Consider the following 19,086-nt stretch of genomic DNA (forward strand, 5'->3'; position numbering starts at 1 on the left):
TTTTAAATTCCAATCTCATCTCTCTCTCTCTCTCTTTATTCCAATCTTCTCTCTCTCTCTCTCTCTTTATTCCAATTGTATCTCTCTCTTTATTCAAATCTTATCTCTCTCTCTCTTTATTCCAATCTTATCTCTTTCTCTCTCTCTCTCTTTATTCCAATTTTATCTCTCTCTCTCTCTCTCTTTATTCCAATTTTATCTCTCTCTCCCTCTTTATTCCAATTTTATCTCTCTCTCCCTCTTTATTCCAATTTTATCTCTCCTCTCTCTTTATTCCAATTGTATCTCTCTCTCTCTCTTTATTCCAATTGTATCTCTCTCTCCTTCTCTTTCTTTATTCCAATCTTAATTCCTTTTCTTCTCTAACCACCCATATACAATCCCTCTTTCTCCCTCTTCTCCCTCTATTTCTCCCTCACCCCCTTTATTTCTCTATTTCTCCCTCACACCCCTCTATTTCTCCCTCACACCCCTCTATTTCTCCCTCACATCCCTCTATTTCTCCCTCACATCCCTCTATTTCTCCCTCACATCCCTCTATTTCTCCCTCACATCCCTCTATTTCTCCCTCACATCCCTCTATTTCTCCCTCACATCCCTCTATTTCTCCCTCACGTCCTTCTATTTCTCCCTCACATCCTTCTATTTCTCCCTTACATCCCTCTATTTCTCCCTCACATCCTTCTATTTCTCCCTCACATCCTCTCTCCTGTTCCTCTTTTTCTCAAACTTGTGCCTTATTTTAATCCCTTGTTACCTTTCCCTCCCCCATTCTTCCCCTTCCCATCCCTCCCTCCGTTCTACCCCTGCTTATCCCTCCCCCCATTCTTCCCCTTCTCATCCCTCCCTCTGTTCTACCCCTGCTCATCCCTCCCTCACAGTTCCTTGGCAGAGTGAATGGAGGCCGCCCAAAACTCAGGCCCCTCTGGCCCAGCCAGGCCAAATTTCTGCACCCCTCTCCCCCTGAGCCAGTAGAGCTGGTGCCCCTGGAGCAGACAAAGCAGAGCATGGCAACATGTAATCCTGCTTTGTGTCCCTCCGTGTCCTTCTCCCTTGATGTGTCCCCTTCTCCCATGTCGCAGTCTCCCCTCCCCTCACTTCCCTATCCCCTCTCCTCCCTCTCCCTTCACCACCCTCTCCCCTTCCCTCACTTCCTTCTCTCCTTACGTCCCTCTCTCCTCACCTCCCTCTCATCTCACCTCTCCTCTCCCCTCACCTGTTGCCCCATGTTGTGACCCCGCTCCTGGTCCCTCCCCTGATGCTATTGGTGCTTCTCTGTGTGCTGCAGATCCCGCTTCTGCCACTGTCCCCCAGTCAGGTATAGATCTCAAAGATAGACTCAGCCCCCAGCATTGACATTGGACAAATGCTTGTCTAACCAGTCTACAAAATTATACTATGATCTCAACTGGTTGATACGTTTATGAATCAAATTCTTTCCTCTACTCACTCTTTTCTCCCTTGTCCTTTCCTTCCTTGTCTTCCCTGTGCCCTACTATTTTTTTCTCTGCCCTCCTCCGGCACTCCCCCATCACCCTCTCCTCTCACCCCCTATCCTGCTCCTATTCCAGGGCTCTCTCCTGGCCAGCCCACTCAGACTCAAGTCCCCAATTCCCCCCTCCCAGTACCAGTCACTACTCCCCTGTCTGTCCAAGAGACAGGTATACCACCTGAGGCAACAGACAGAGAAGGCAATCACTGACAAAGTCCTTACGTTTAATAATGGGGGAAATAAATGACAGAATGTTATGATGAAAACATGTGTTCCCTTCTCAGTGTGAGAACACCTGGGACCTGGCTAGTTGTTTTGGTTGTAACAGTCTCTTGCAAATTCTAGTTGAATGTAAGAATTGTATGTTAGCATTATATGTTTCCTTCATTCATCGGTCACATCACAGGTGTCAAGCCGGTTGCCAAGCCAACTCTCTCGTTCAGATAATCGTGTCTAACCAGTACCTGTCTGTCCCCTTCTAGAGTTTCAGAGGCAGTTGAGCACTCTGACAGAGGAGGAATACAGCACTGCCACAACTCCCAGTGAGTAAGACCTAATGCAAACACAATGCCTTTTAGGAACATCCCCAATCTATACAACAGGGCCAAATCCTAACTTGAGATCTGTGTGCTTAACTTTGCTCAAAACTTCAAATTTATAGGGCACATTGTTAAAAAGGCTATGATATACTAGCAATTTTTTTGTGGCCATATTGCTAAGCAATGTTGCTTGGCAACGTATAGGGGTACGAGACACTGGAGCAATGGTGAGCAATGAGCAACGTGGACATTAATAATATATTTCATATGAAACGTAGATCAACTTAAAACTTAATTTCCCCATTTATTTACTCATCTTCTATACCAATATCTGTGCTCTGATTGGAAGATTTCTAAAAATATTGCAGCAACCATTGATGGCAATATTGCCTAAAAAAATACAGTTGAAGTCGGAAGTGTACATACACTTAGGTTGGAGTCATTAAAACTCGTTTTACAACTACTCCACAAATTTCTTGTTATCAAACTATAGTTTTGGCAAGTCGGTTAGGACATCTACTTTGTCCATGACTCAAGTAATTTGACCAACAATTGTTTACAGACAGATTATTTCACTTATAATTCACTGTATCACAATTCCAGTGGGCCAGAAGTTTATATACACTAAATTGACTGTGCCTTTAAACAGCTTGGAAAATTCCAGAAAATAATTTAATGGCTTTAGAAGCTTCTGATAGGCTAATTGACATAATTTGAGTCAATTGGAGGTGTACCTGTGGATGTATTTCAAGGCCTACCTTCAATCTCAGTGCCTCTTTGCTTGACATCATGGAAAAATCAAAAGAAATCCAAGACCTCAGAAAAACAATTGTAGACCTCCACAAGTCTTTCATCCTTGGGAGCAATTTCCAAATGCCTGAAGGTACCACGTTCATCTGTATGAACAATAGTACGCAAGTATAAAGACCATGGGACCACGCAGCCGTCATACCGCTCAGGAAATTACGTACTTTGGTGCCGAAAAGTGCAAATCATTCCCAGAACAACACCAAAGGACCTTGTGAAGATGCTGGAGGAAACGGGTACAAAAGTATCAAAAACCACAGTAAAACAAGTCCTATATCGACATAAACTGATAGGCCGTTCAGCAAGGAAGAACCTACTGCTCCAAAACCGCTAATAAAAAACCAAGACTACGGTTTACAACTTCACATGGGGACAAATATCGTACTTTTTGGAGAAATGTCCTCTGGACAAAAATAGAACTGTTTGGCCATAATAACCATTGTTATGTTTGGAGGAAAAATGGGGAGGCTTGCAAGCCGAAAAAACACTATCCCACCCGTGAAGCATGGGGGTGCAGCATCATGTTGTGTGCGTGCTTTGCTGCAAGAGGGACTGGTGCACTTCACAAATAGATGGCATCATGAAGTAGGAAAATTATGTGGATATATTGAAGCAACATCTCAAGACATCAGTCAGGAATCCTAAGCTTGGTCGCAAATGGGTCTTCCAAATGGACAATGACCCCAAGCATACTTCCAAAGTTGTGGCAAAATGACTTTAGGACAATGAAGTCAAGGTATTGGAGTGGCCATCACAAAGCCCTGACCTCAAACCTATAGAACATTTGTGGGCAGAACTGAAAAAAATGTGTGTGAGCAAGGAGGCCTACAAACCTGACTCAGTTACACCAGCTTTGTCAGGAGGAATGGGCCAAAATTCACCCAACTTATTATCGGAAGCTTGTGGAAGGCTTCCCGAAACGTTTGATCCAAGTTAAACAATTTGAAGGCAATGCTACCAAATACTAATTGAGTGAATGTTAACTTCTGACCCACTGGGAATGTGATGAAAGAAATAAAAGCTGAAGTATATCACTCTCTTACTATTATTCTGACATTTCACATTCTTAAGATGAAGTGATGATCCTAACTGACCTAAGACAGGGAATTTTTACTTGGATTAAATGTAAGGAATTGTGAAAAACAGAGTTTAAATGTACTTGGCTAAGGTGTATGTAAACTTCCGACTTCAACTGTAGCTGGTGTATCATCAGGGTTGACTTCAGCTTCATGATGTCCTCCACTGTTATCCCCTCTAGACCACACTGCTGCAATGATCAGTATTGCCAGTCAGAGGCCAGACCCATCAACATCCACACTTGACCCATTGGCTAAGCCCTTTGGGACAACAGTCCATGAGAGAAGGCAGGAGGCATTCTCAATGTTTGGAGTGGAGGTTGTCCAGGCAATGGCAGGGTGAGTAAATTCAAAGGTTGTACAGCTATAGACTGTTTGGTTGTTTAGCAACAATACCGACCTGTGGTTGTTTAGCAACAAAACCGACCTGTGGTTGTTTAGCAACAAAACCACCCTGTGGTTGTTTAGCAACAAATCCGACCTGTGCGCAACTATGGGGCAAAACAGACGGGGTTGGCTTGGAATGTTGACAACGTGTAAACTATATTTCATCTCCAATGTTTATTGAAAACATAAATACATTTACACAATGAGCACGTGTTGTCTCTCAAATACATAATTACAGTTATTGGTTAGCTCGCTAGCGAATTTTAGCCATATTAGCAATGAAATTAAATCAATCAAAACATCTCAAAACAAGACATGGTATCAAGAAGAAGATGAAACTAGCTGAAACGAGCCTCTGACGATTCCCCACATGGCAGCTTCGTGTCATTGTTGCTAGCTGTCTGTCTGTCTGTCCCATTGAAGCGTGCTATCATGGATCCCTCTGGAACTGTGTCATTACGCACACCTGGTCCCCATTTCCCCGATTGTAATTGTGTAAATGTGCCCTTTGGTTTCCATTGGGCTGTTGATTATTGTTCCTATGTCCGTTGGTCGTGTGAGTACCTGTGCTGTGTTGTTTTGGCGTTCGGGCCACATGTATTGCGCAGATGATTACGGGTCTCACCCCGGTGTATTTATTTGAGGTACTCCTCGCACTCTTGTAAAGATTTCAACCATGTGTTTTGTATACGTGTTTGTTTGGTCTTCGATCCCCGTGTTACCTGTAATTTGCGTAAATAAAAACCCATTTTACGCATTCCTGCGCCTGTCTCCCGATCCCTTTATACCGACATGCACATTGTTTTGGTGATTGTTGTCAGCTATTAGTGGCGGTGATCATTATTTCAGCTTGGAATGACTGGATTGGTTTTAACCTTTGCATGATGGAAGTTTGTAAAACAACGACGGAAGATGACACTTTGAAAGAAAAAGAAGTGTGTTCATTTATCCTTAATTTGTGAATTTCACCTTCCTACTAACTTGAAGTAGGCCTAAAACATTTGTGGTACAGCATATCATGGAATATCAGGGGCATTATAGACGTGTCTTATTAGTTTTTAATGGTGACATAGATATACATTCATGGATAACTGTATGAAGGAGTTTTTCCTAAATTGTTGGAAGAATGGCAGGTTTCATAAAAGTTGTAATTATAACTACTTGTTCGCTGTGGCACAAGATAGAACTACATATTATTTCACACTCAGGATGCATGGTCACTGTAACAACGTATTCGTCTAACCGAAAGGTCGCTGGACCGAATACCCGACAAGGTGACAAGCTGACAAGGTAAAAATCTGTCATTCTGCCCCTGAACAAGGCAGTTAACCCACTGTCCCCCGGTAGGCCGTCATTGTAAATAAGAATTTGTTCTTAACTGACTTGCCTTGTGATTCATTGAAAACTACTGGAAACCAAAAGTTTCCAGTTGGCAGATCGATAGTGTGTCAAGTTTCCTCAAGCTGCAATACTGTTGATATCATATCAGATCACTGCTCATCTTGACCCAGGGATAGTCTTACACGATTAGCTTCTTGCTGGTAGGCTACTCTGTGTGCAGTCTAGTAGTATGCTACCTCAGGTAGCATGCCAAAGAATTCATGTAAGATCCTTAGCAAAGCTCTTCTTACAGTAGCACTCCATAGAAGGGTCTCTGACCGTGCTTGAGATGGGCAACCTTGCCTGTTTTTTTGTCTGCATTGTTGCCATGGAGATACAAGCTCCCCCACCCTTGAGCTCTGAACTCTGACCTTGATTTGTTTGTCCCTCAGAGCTGAGACCATGACCCCTCTTTTACCCTTTGGCCCCAGAGGTACCCTCTGTTCTGGGGCTCCAATATTTTGAGATGCCATAACTGTAAAAAGCAAAGAGTTAGGGAGAGGGGAGGTCAACCAGGGCACTACCAGTTCCAACACCCCCAACAACCTCTTCCTTCTGCACCCATGCAAGGGCCTGGCTTACCTGAGCCCATAGCCATGAAGTCACATGACAGAACAATGAGTCACTTGATCAAGATGTCCATGTAGATAGGGACACCATTATGCCAAAACCAGAGCCTGAACCGATTGTGGCGGTAGCCATTGGGCATCAGAGCGTGCTGCCAAAAGGGTCTGACACTTGGTCCCTAAGAAAGACACTCCTAAAGATTCTCCCAAAAGAACAAGAGGGTACAAGATGTTCAAGAGGTTTCAAAATAACAAGTGGTACCCATGGACTGGGGGTGTGGCATGGTGCACAATCACACCCATGTTTCTCAATGTGTCACTCTCATTAAACTAGTTCTAAAAGATATAAGCATGTCCTGAAGACATGTAATACTAATGTAGGTTTGCATGTCAATAAATATTAAAGTATTTTCCCACTAGTTATTTAAATACAATAGCATGTTTTGGGAACTACATTGGCACCATTCTCTGGAATATTTCCTTGGTGTCCCCTGTTCCTTTAGAACTAAAAGTATGGCTGCCTTGCTGCCATCTTGTCCAAGAGTGGGCAGTTTTCCTGGTTTCCCAGCCGTGTTGATTAAGAACAGACTTAAGGCTTGACCCGAAGAATGGCCCATTAATAAAAGGCCATTATGGGAGAAGCCACTGAAAGGAACCCCAATAATCACCACTGCTCCTGAAAGATCGGATGAGGACCAGAAAGTAATGGAACATATGGCTGCCCTGATGCTAAGTTATCCAAGGGTAGCCAGTGTTCCTGGATTCTCCTCAGCACCACCACCCAAAACAGAAAGACCAGCACAACAACCCAAAACAGAGAGACCAGCACAACAACCCAAAATAGAAAGACCAGCACAACAACCCAAAATAGAAAGACCAGCACAACAACCCAAAACAGAAAGTCCAGTACAACAACCCAAAATAGAAAGACCAGCACAACAACCCAAAATAGAAAGACCAGCACAACAACCCAAAACAGAAAGACCAGCACAACAACCCAAAACAGAAAGTCCAGCACAACAACCCAAAATAGAAAGTCCAGCACAACAACCCAAAATAGAAAGACCAGCACAACAACCCAAAATAGAAAGACCAGCACAACAACCCAAAATAGAAAGTCCAGTACAACAACCCAAAATAGAAAGACCAGCACAACAACCCAAAATAGAAAGACCAGCACAACAACCCAAAACAGAAAGTCCAGCACAACAACCCAAAACAGAAAGACCAGCACAACAACCCAAAATAGAAAGACCAGCACAACAACCCAAAACAGAAAGTCCAGCACAACAACCCAAAACAGAAAGTCCAGCACAACAACCCAAAATAGAAAGACCAGCACAACAACCCAAAACAGAGAGACCAGCACAACAACCCAAAATAGAAAGACCAGCACAACAACCCAAAATAGAAAGACCAGCACAACAACCCAAAACAGAAAGTCCAGCACAACAACCCAAAATAGAAAGTCCAGCACAACAACCCAAAACAGAAAGACCAGCACAACAACCCAAAACAGAAAGACCAGCACAACAACCCAAAACAGAAAGACCAGCACAACAACCCAAAATAGAAAGACCAGTACAACAACCCAAAACAGAAAGGCTTGAAAAACAAATGGAACCAAGTAAGGGGAATCTAGCACCAACTTGCACAAGGGTACCTGGTTTGGCCTCCAGGAAACCAAAGAAGACTGAAGGGGCTGAGACTGTAAGCTGGGCTGTAGATAAGAAGCTGCTATGGGAGAGATCACATGATGAGAAGACAGTTATAGGGCTTTCTCCATCAGTTGCTTTAGACAAGGTGTATTTGAGATGTTGAAACGTATGGTAGAACTTGTCACATCTTGCCTAAGTGAGAGTACTTTTCCTGGTTTTCCCTCTGTTCCAAGGCCCAAAGCCCAGGTTGTGCCAAGCATACATACATAATGACAACTTGCCCCAAGGGTATCTAGAGTTCCTGGATTGCCAACCACAGAGCAAACGAAGGCAATAGACTGGTCAGTAGATATTAAGTCTGTTTAAGAGGTCACCTACAGATGTAGAATTATTGATGGTCCGTTTAGAGGATGTTGACACAGTCTATCATGATAGTGAAAAGAACAAGGAAATTAGTGTCTCTTGCACCGTCCTGCCCAAGAGCAGACAGTATTCCTGGCTTTCCCTCTGCACTAGGGCAAGCGCCAACCAAATGACCCAATGTTGGGATAATAAGCCTTTCTGAATCTGAGCCGAGTATGGTTAACCTTCTGCTTACATGCCCTTTAATGGCTAGAGTTTCTGGTTTACCCTCTAAACAGCCAATTATGTCAGATAATGTTGACTGGCATGTCACTTTTGGAGAGGCCATTGAAGAAAATAACAGTTTGTGGTACAGGCAATGCCACACGAGAACAAAGAACTTACAAATAACATGGTACAGTAGATATTACCATCTTGCCCAAAGAAAGCCAGGATTCCTGGCTTCCCTTCTGCACCACAAGCAAAAGCTCTTATAGCAGGAAAAGGGGGGACCAACCCCATATTAATGCCCATGAAGTGTGGGCTGTAGATCAAAGACCATTCTGGAAAAAAAGACAGAAAGAGATTCCAGCTTTTGGAGTCAGTAGATCAGGCGATGCAAAGGGTATGGCAGCTATATGTGCTTGGTTTCCCTTCAGCACAGCATCCAATTATAGAACCACGAGAGCCAAACATGGTCAGTCCACAAGAGTCAAGCATGTTCAGGGACCATGCCACAGGACTACCTGGCCTGATGACTCCTTGCTGTCCCCAGTCCACCTGGTCGTGCTGCTGCTCCAGTGTCAACTGTTCTGCCTGCGGCTAGGGAACCCTGACCTGTTCACCGAATGTGCTACCTTGTCCCGGACCTGCTGTTTTCGACTCTCTCTCTCTCTCTACCGCACCTGCTGTCTCTAACTCTGAATGCTTGGCTATGAAAAGCCAACTGACATATGCCCCTGTTGCACCCTCTACAACCACTGTAATTATTATTATTTAACCCTGCTGGTCATCTATGAACATTTGAACATCTTGGCCATGTTCTGTTATAATCTCCACCCGGCACAGCCAGATGCGGACTGGTCACTCCTCAGAGCCTGGTTCCTCCCTAGGTCTCTTCATAGGTTCCTGCCATTCTAGAGAGTTTTTCCTAGCCATCATGCTTCTATATCTGCATTGCTTGCTGTTTGGGGTTTTCGGCTAGGTTTCTGAACAGCACTTTGTGACATCAACTGATGTTAAAAGGGCTTTATAAATACATTTGATTGATTGATTAATTGATTCAGTCTTTTGCCAATTTTCCCAATGGTTACACATGTCTAAAGGATCCCATCTACAAAAACGCTAAGTCAAGAGGATCCTCTGATTCAACAGTGGCCTGTGGAGGAGAGGCCATTTTGGGAAAATACACTGAAAGAGGAAACAGTGAAGTCTGGCTCCCGCGCATGATGAATTAAAGAAGGGAATGGTGGCTATGTTGCCATCTTTCCCAAGTGAGGCCATTGCCCCTGGTTTTCCATCGACACATTCTCAAACGCCTCTCAACAGTGGTTCTTCTCTCCATCTGTGTGGGCAGAGGAGATCTATGACTGCAAGAAGGAGAGCCATACAGAGCCTAACTACAAACCTCAACTAACCAAAGTAGTGCTGAATGAGAACAAACAAGAATCGGAACATGGCTCAGTGTTGGAGGGGCACAAAGAGGAGGGGGGCATTGGGACCAGATATGAGGTATAGGAAGTGGGCATTCTAGAAAAAGGGTGAGTGAGTGGGAGTAGGAAAGCATTACATTACATTACATTTAAGTCATTTAGCAGACGCTCTTATCCAGAGCGACTTACAAATTGGGAGCAAACAATTCCAAATCTGCATTATGATGTTTTTCTAAAACTTTAAAGTACATTTCTATGCCTGTCAGTTGAATTTCAACCCTGTTTTCAGACACTTGCACTGCAGAATGTGGCTCGCCATTCCTGCAGACATGTCAATATTCTTGACTGTCAGAGATAGGTGGGTTGTGTTGATTTGCTGCAGGAGTGCAGCTGTTCTTGTTTGGCTGCTTTTGAACCATCTCATCCACATCTGACTGACATTACTGTGCTTTTTGCACTATTCTTGCAAGGCGCCTGCCCTGTGCTCTTTTCCCTCATTTATTTAGTATCTCTCTTCGTGTCGCTCTCTTTCAGCCCTTCATGTCAGTCTCCCATCCAAGTGGGACAGACATTGCGGTATGGGATGGGAGCAACTGTTGACAATGAGCCAAAAGAGCCAGACCACAGCCAGGCCACTTGTGATGTTGTGGCCCTGGCAAAGTGTCAAGTTGTAGAGGACTTGGAGATGATATGTAAGGAAGAAATGGAAGAGGAAGTCATAGAGTCAGGCTCCGGAATAGAGCATTCTGGGAAGGAAGAGGTTACTGTGGCTAGCCAGGTGGAAGTGTATGAGATGCGGTAAGTGTATAAGGTGCTGGTTTAGCCACCTGCCAGCGGTGCTGGTTTAGTAGTGTTGACCTGCATGGTGCTGGTTTACCTGCCATGGTGCTGGTTTAGTAGTGTTGACCTGCATGGTGCTGGTTTAGTAGTGTTGATGGTGCTGGTTTAGTAGTGTTGACCTGCATGGTGCTGGTTTAGTAGTGTTGACCTGCATGGTGCTGGTTTAGTAGTGTTGATCTGCATGGTGCTGGTTTAGTAGTGTTGACCTGCATGGTGCTGGTTTAGTAGTGTTGACCTGCATGGTGCTGGTTTAGTAGTGTTGACCTGCATGGTGCTGGTTTTTAGTAGTGTTGATCTGGTGCTGGTTTATGGTGCTGGTTTTTAGTAGTGTTGATCTGCATGGTGCTGGTTTAGTAGTGTTGACCTGCATGGTGCTGGTTTAGTAGTGTTGATCTGCATGGTGCTGCTTTAGTAGTGTTGACCTGCATGGTGCTGGTTTAGTAGTGTTGATCTGCAGGGTGCTGGTTTAGTAGTGTTGACCTGCATGGTGCTGGTTTAGTAGTGTTGACCTGCATGGTGCTGGTTTAGTAGTGTTGATCTGCATGGTGCTGGTTTAGTAGTGTTGACCTGCATGGTGCTGGTTTAGTAGTGTTGATCTGCATGGTGCTGGTTTAGTAGTGTTGACCTGCATGGTGCTGGTTTAGTAGTGTTGACCTGCATGGTGCTGGTTTAGTAGTGTTGATCTGCATGGTGCTGGTTTAGTAGTGTTGACCTGCATGGTGCTGGTTTAGTAGTGTTGATCTGCAGGGTGCTGGTTTAGGAGTGTTGATCTGCAGGGTGTTGCATTTCTATTGCCGTTTTTGGGATTTAAAACAACTTAAACAGAGCATTTAGCCCCCTGCAGCAATGGAATAAAATCACATTGTAGGATTTGTGCTTTTAGACTTATTCATTATATTTTCCAATATTCTCCATTTTAATTTGGATGAATATATAACATTTTGTGAGCAAAGGCTTTGAAAAATGATTTACATTTGATTGCGTTGTATGGTATTTATGCACCTTGGCCGGCTCTTATCTCGATTTAAACGGTTGCATTATTAACTGTCGTTTTCATGAATAGTCAGAGATAATATTTTTGAGCGTGAGTTTTGGTTTGTGTGTGATAGTTTTAGAACTTTCCATTTGATTGCTTTGTTCTTACTGGAAGACTCTGCTTTCTTGGTTTTCATAATCACCTCTGACCATGGTCTCCCCTCTCCTCAGACCTGAAAACAAGGTTTCTCTGCCTCCATCATGCCTAAGAGTTGCCAGTGCACCAGGGTTTCTATCCACTCAAGCATCCTGTTCAGAGGCTCAGTTAGAATACTGTCCAGTGGACAATAGCATATTATGGGAGACGCCAAGAAAGGATGGGTCAGAGCTCTCTATCGAAAGATCAAAAGAGAAGAGAGACATGGTGAGAGGAATGGCAGATATGGTCTCATCTTGTCCAAGCACCGTCAGCATTCCGGGATTTCTGTCTCCACATCTGTCCAAGGAAGCCAAGTTAGAGAGGGAACCTAGCATGGCAGATCTAATGCCATCCTGCCCAAGATTGGCTGGCACACTCAGATTCCCTCCTGAAAGTCAAGTAACGGAGTGTACAATCAACATCGAGGCCATTTGGGAGAATCCCCCAAAGAGGAAGAAAAGGATGGCCTTTATGTCCACTCCACATTTGGACAGATTAAACGAAGACAAAGAGCTAATGAAACACATGGTGGCTCTGGTACCATCATTGCCTACTACAACAAGTATTCCTGGCTTCCCCTCTGCACCACATCCCAAAGCTGAGGTATATCCAAGTATGTTGAGTCTTGTGCCAGCGTGCCCTAAAGTGGCCAGTCCCCCGGGTTTTGCATCCACTGGGGGGGCTACAACATTAGAGTGGCTTGTTAACCCAAAGTCTATGTTTGAGCACTTGCAGAAAGATAAGGAGAATAAAGAAGAAAACGATTCTCCAAAATACAGATCGAAAGAACACAGTGAGAAAGTTAAAGCAATGGTTGATATGGTGTCATGTGGCTCAGATGTATCCACGATTCCTGGCTTCCCCTCTGCTCCACATCCAAAAACTGAGGTGGGGCCAAGTAGTGTGCATCTTGTTCCCTCCTGCACTAAAGTTTCTAGTCTACCTGGTTTTCCATCCATTGAGAAGGATAGGTGGGCAGGGTGGGTTGTTGACCAGAGGCCATTGTTGAAGAGACCACTAAAGGAGAGGAAAGTCATTATTGACAGCTCAAAAGCAGACCAAGAGGAAATGAAAACCAATGTTCCTTTGAGGCTATCATGTCCACACTCTGCAAGGATCCCTGGCTTCCCATCTGTACCCCAACCCAATATGATGATTATTTTGCCTGCTTGCTCTAAAGTTTCCAGTGCGGAGGCTACAACATTAAAGTGGCTTGTTGACCCCAAGCCTGTGTTTGAGCACTTGCTGAAGAAGGAGGAGGAAGATGTTTTTCCAAAAGACGAATCAAAAGAAGACATTGACAAAATGAAACCAGTAGTTGCTTTAGTGCCATGTTGCCCAGAAGTAGCCATCATTCCTGGCTTCCCCTCTTGTTTCCCCTCTGTACCACAACCCAAAGATGTCTACTTGGGGCAAACTGTAGTCAACCTTCTTCCATCTTGCCCAAAAGTCTCCAGTATTGCAGGTTTCCCATCTCATCAGCAAACTGACAGAAAATATTGGCACACAGATCCACCCAGAGATCATCAACCATTATGGGAGAAGCAACTGAAAAAGAAGCAGAAGTTATTGATGGGAATATCAGAAAAAGACAAACAAGGAATGAAAGGAATAGTGGCTCTGGTACCATCATGTCCTACTGCAGCAAGTATTCCTGGCTTCCCCTCTGCACCACATCCCAAAGCTGAGGTAGAGCTAAGTATGTCGAGTCTTGTGCTCGCTTGCCCCAAAATGTCCAGTCTACCTGGTTTTGCATCCACTGATGGGGCTACAGCATTAGAGTGGCTTGTTGACCCAAAATCTATGTTTGAGCACTTGCAAAAGAAGAAGGAAGAGGAAGAAAACATTCTCCCAAAAGTCATCGGCAAAACAAAAGCATTGGTTGCTTTGGTGCCATGTTGCCCAGAAGAAGGCAGGATTCCTAGCTTCCGCTCTGCACCACAACCTAAGAGGGAGCTTAATAGTGTGGATCTCACGCGATCTTGCCCCAAAAGCTCCAGTCTCCCAGGTTTCCCATTGACGGCCAACGTCCAGACAAGAGATTGGCACGTTGAACAGAAGCCTTTGTTTGAGAAGAAGCTGAAAGATAAAACCGTAATAATCAAAGATAGGTCACCAGAAGACAGAGAAAATAGGGTGTCACTGGCACCATCTTGCCCATGTGAGAGTCTCACTTCTGGGTTCCCGTTCTTTACACAACTAAAAGCAATAGAAGAACAAACCGTGTTTTCCCTAATGCGAGCCTGTCCAAGTGAATCTCGAGAACCAGGATTACCTTCTAGACAGCCGTCTGAATTAGCCCGAACCCAGGGAGAAGAATCTGTGAGTTCTATGCAGCCAATGTGGGAAAAACCATTGAAGGATAATAGGTCAGAGAATATGGTGCTTTCCACACCTGACCTCGGCAGTGCAGTTGGAGATGAAAACCTAAAAACATTGCTTGCACTGGTTCCATCTTGCCCCGAGGCAGCAAGCATTCCTGGTTTCCCGTCTGCCCCTCCTCACAGTCTAGAGTCTACAGAGGCAAATGGTAAGGCGTGTGTGGTTAGGCATGCAATATCTTTTTTCCCAGTGTCTCGCATTGCAAGTGGAAAGCAACATACTTTGTTTTTTGGTTTCTAAGAGACAAGTATGCAGACAGAGAAGGAAGAGGTTACTGGAGAACCAGCAGAGTGTGTTCTAGATAAGGGGTAAGTGTTTGAGCATATGGCTCTCTGCATGGATTGCAGTGGCAGTGAAACATAGTTTTTTGTTTGGTCTGCAACGGCCACTGTAAAGCCAGATATTTTAGCTTTGGCAAACCTCTTAAGACTACATGGCGTATTTGGTCATTTTACATGGCGTGATACTCTGCATCTGAGATGTGTTTTGGGTCTGTGAACCTGTTACATGGAGATAATATATTATAGGGTGATATTCATTCTAAATTTGTGACAGATGTGTTGTTTTGGTGCATGCCAATGCATGTGTGTTTTTCTGTGTGTAGCATGGATTCTGTAGGAATGTTCACCTCTCATGTTAGTGTCCCCGACAGCCCACAAATAGAGAAAATCCCATCTGAGGAAATCCAGAAGTCCTCTGCAGTGTTAGAACCAGAGCTGGTCTTAGGATGGGAGGTGTTGGAGGCTGAGGGGTCTGTGGCAGAGAAGCAGCAGGAGGCCTCTGGCCTAGTACAGACCATTTTTGGTGTCTTCTCCAGGGGGTAAGTGGGAGATTGTAGGCTCCTATGAAGCACGGCAAAGTGTGTGGTGTGTTCTGTAGATTCTTAGTCTAATTGTCACCAGTGTCACCCTCACGTTCACTAGTTTATTTATATTAATGTTTGCATATAATGGCATTTTCTATTTTTGATTCATTGATTTAACAAATCCTATTTTGGTCAAATCAAGTACTTTTAGCAACTCTCACATACAGTTAATAAAATAAATGTATTGAAGTTTGAATGATCTGTGTTTAATCTCTCAGATTTTTAAATGTGTTGAGACTTTTTTTTATATGGTTTTCGAATGCTCCCAATGTTTACCATGCCTGTTTTAAAGCTCAGTCCCTCAATTACAGCAAGTAATCCCTCTCTCACAGTTATGAAACAGTAGCAGCCATGCTGGGTCCGTCTGGCTCCTCACCAACAGAAGGTGCAGCTCCATCAGAGAGCTCCTCTGAACCTGTCCCAGATACATCTACCCTCGTCCAGGAAGCAGTGTCTGGAAAGGCACCGCACCTTGAGGGTGAAACCAAAAAAACGATTGAACTCCCAACCACCGCTGAGCCATGCTTGTTGAATATGGAAGACCAACAGTCAATGAGTGAGGCAATGAGACAAGACACTGAGGATGGGTTTGTTCAAGTCCAAGTTCTAAGCAGTATGAGAAAATGGCCGTCATTGACGGAGGCTGACCTTACTGAGATCTCCAGAGGACAATTTGTGGTAACTGGGGAAGAAGAGATTTACCTTGACTTGTGGGCGCAAATAGGGGAGAAATCGATGTTAAAAGCACAGGACTCTGGACAGATAACAGGTTATGTTGATGATTATTCAGCCGGGTCACCTGTCGAGACAGAATTATCAACTTCATTACACCTGGACAAGGGGTGAGTGTCCTGGCAGCTAACCGGTGTCTGAACTATTTGGCTGCACTGCTTGAAAATACAAATGCGGTATTATGTCATAACATTGTCTTTCGTACGCATAATGTTTGGCTCAGCCATGCTTGCTACTCAGTGAACTGTGATGGACAAGTCTACAGTATGTGTTAAATTTAAGCTGCGTATTGATGTTTAAGGCACCTGCTTGTGGGCCCAGGTTTTCTAATGTTAACTAAGGTCTTCAGGGTCTCTGTGTACTGTTTATGCTGCTACCTATGTCATGCATGTTTGTCTCGTAAAGAAAAACCTGTGGCTTTTTCTTAGTTATTATCAGTCAATGTGTTGAGCTTTTCTACATCTGGAACGCTTCTCCAGTGTCTGCTCAGTGGAATGGGATATGTAATCGCTTCAGTGAGGTGTGCCAGCTTGTGGAATGTGAGGGGTTGCTTTACTGTTAGTACCATTTCCATAGTCATTTAATAGAATGTAATTATATAGCAAGATCTGAGCCATGATATTTTCTTACCTTTTATTTATTTTTTTAACCTTAAGCGCCCAACATGCAAGCACAGAGGAAGCCTCTGCCCCAACCTCACAACCTACTACAGACAAGTTGCTGTTAGAGGACAAGGCTCAAGAACATATAGTCCCCATCCCAGATAAACCCTCTGATGAGCAGACACTCGCCTCAGAGGAAACACAATCGGAAGTCGCCCCTGTTGTCGCTGGCCAGGGTGTCCCTGCACAGGTAACAACTGAACTGGTCGCTCCTCATCATGCAAAGAAACGAGACGGTAGTCTTCCTCCAGAAACTCAACAGGAAGCTGATGATCAAGGGATTGTTTCTAAGGTAGTCCCTTCACGGCCTCCAAGGAGAAAAGACTGTCTCACTTCAGAGCGCAAACAGAAATCTGAGAATGTATCTGTACAGAAGCCCACTGAAGAGAGGGGAGACCGTAGTCTTTCAACAGAACCTCTAAAGAAAGATGATGACCGGAAGGGTTTCACTGCCCAGGCCCCAGAGGAGATGGTACCATCACATCCTGGTAGGAAAATAGATTATTGTCTTTCAACAGAGCCTCAACAAAAAACTGATACCCCTGTCCAGGTGCCCACTGAACTGCTCCCTCCTCGCCGTACTAAGACAAGCCTCACTAAAGAGACACCACAGTCAACCTGCGTTATCCCAGCTCCACGCACAAGGGGAACCTATAGTGCTTCCAGTGCAGAACGTTCACAGAAACGTGGCCAGGTAGCCACTGAACTGATTCTACCATGGCCTGTGAAGAGACAAAACAGCTTCACTCCAGAGCCATCTCAGAAAGCTGATGAGCCAGAGAATGTGATTGCCCAGGCGGTCGCTAAGCTGATTCCACCTCAACGCACCAGGAAAGCATCTCTCTCTCCCGAACCGCGACAGAAAGCTGACGATTTAAAGACTGTTACTGGTAAGGCCACAATTGTTCCCCTAACTCCATATCATGTACCTACAGAGTCATACCCCGACTTTGGTGTGGGAGAGACTGCCCCCCTCTCGATCATCAGAAAAATAGCCCCGCCCAGGCGCAGCAAAAGAACTCATTCTCCCCCAGTGGAATCAAGCAAAGCAGAGGATGGCGCAGATGAAGCTATGGCTTTAGAGGCCCTGAATGTTGCCAACCAGGGGTCTACAGCTCCAGCCCAGATACAGGATCATATGATAACCTTTTCAAAGGAGTCTGAGGTGGAGACGCAGTCTCCGGAAGTGACAGAAACAGCCACTGAGTCACTCGAAGATGAACCAGCTCAGAAGTTCTCACCAGAAGTTACAGACCCATTTGAAAAGGTTGAGGTGGAGAAGCAGACCTTGGAAGTGACTGAAACAACCAATGCTTCACTTGAAGATGAGCCAGCTCAGAAGGCAACAACAGAGGACATTGCACCAGGAGTAAAGATGAAAGGCAAGCCGGAGATCTTTCCAGTCCCAAAGCCTCGTGGGAAACGAGACCCAACCCCACCTGTCCAAACAGATGCTACCCGACCAAAGACCTGGCATGCTTCTATTGGGGACAACACCCAGTCTACCAGAGATGGAGGACAGTCACCTGCAGTCTCTGGGCTGGTACCACCTCAACGCAACAAGAGTAGCAGTAGTCTTCCTCCTGTACCCCCTCGTGGCCAGCTTGCAGCATCTGGGGAAGTGGTGGTTGCTCCTCTGCGTAAAAGGAGCAGTAAGCTAAACATAAAACAATCGAGCATGCCTGTTCCAGTTCCCCGCTCTAAAAAATGCCTTAGTTCCTCTTTTTCTGATGGAAATCCTCCAATGGACTCCTCATTCACCAGCCAGGCAGACTCCCTTGAGGGCTCGCTGTCTCTCTCTCAGGAAGACAGACAAGACACCAGTCAGGAAGCCTCAGAGGGTTCAATATCATTAACCTCAAACACGGCCTCCGATGGGAGCTTTGTCACAATTTCTCGCTCAGAGGAGATGTCTCCAGAAGTACAACTCTGTGAGAAGGGACTGGAGGAGAGCGGGGAGAGCTGGATCTTCACAGAAACCACTATGTTCACAGAGGCCTTCACAGAAACTGCTATGGTCAGTGAGTTCTTTGTAGACACTGTAGGAGTTGACATTGAGAGGGGTTCAGAGGTAGAGGCTGACTTTGAGAAGGGACTGGAGGAGAGCATGGAAAGCTGGACCTTTACAGATACTACCATGGTCACTCAGGCCTTCACAGAAACCCCTATGGTCACTGAGGTTTTTGAAGACACTGTAATCAAGGATATTGAGAGAGGTTCAGAGGCAGAAGTGCTTGACACGACCTCTCTAGCCACCGGTACACCAGCTGAGGACGACTGGTTACGTGTTGAGGGAGCCAAAGAGACAGAGCAGATGGAGGTAGAGAGCAAAGACATGTGGGTTGAAGAGATGGACTTTGGCTTTGAGTCAGTAGACATATCTGCTGGTGGCTTAGATGAGGAGAGGTACGTTATGTTGAGTTGGACACGCCTGTGCAATACAGTGGTTGATTGACGCGTGGCAGTTTTCTGAGTGCATTTACATATAGTTGTTGATAATTCTGTGTGACTAGAATGCTTTTATGAAAGGAA

At 44.9% G+C, this 19,086-nt stretch overlaps 1 protein-coding gene and 1 long non-coding RNA gene across 2 annotated transcripts in view; both read left to right on the top strand.

Moving 5' to 3' along the window:
- LOC135516417 (EH domain-binding protein 1-like protein 1) overlaps positions 1–19,086 on the top strand; it is a 66,509-nt gene that overhangs the window by 26,421 nt on the left and 21,002 nt on the right. The window contains exons 7-8 of the mRNA XM_064940718.1: positions 1,975–2,034; positions 4,097–4,253. Coding sequence (XP_064796790.1) covers positions 1,975–2,034; positions 4,097–4,253 — 217 coding nt within the window. The remainder of the gene's footprint in view (positions 1–1,974; positions 2,035–4,096; positions 4,254–19,086) is intronic.
- LOC135516418 (uncharacterized) lies at positions 12,335–15,382 on the top strand. Its single transcript, XR_010451929.1, has 3 exons — positions 12,335–14,443; positions 14,537–14,603; positions 14,936–15,382. It is a non-coding gene; the product is annotated as an uncharacterized LOC135516418 (long non-coding RNA).

This window comes from Oncorhynchus masou, chromosome 27, assembly GCF_036934945.1.
Source record: "Oncorhynchus masou masou isolate Uvic2021 chromosome 27, UVic_Omas_1.1, whole genome shotgun sequence".
Lineage (NCBI taxonomy): Eukaryota > Metazoa > Chordata > Actinopteri > Salmoniformes > Salmonidae > Oncorhynchus > Oncorhynchus masou.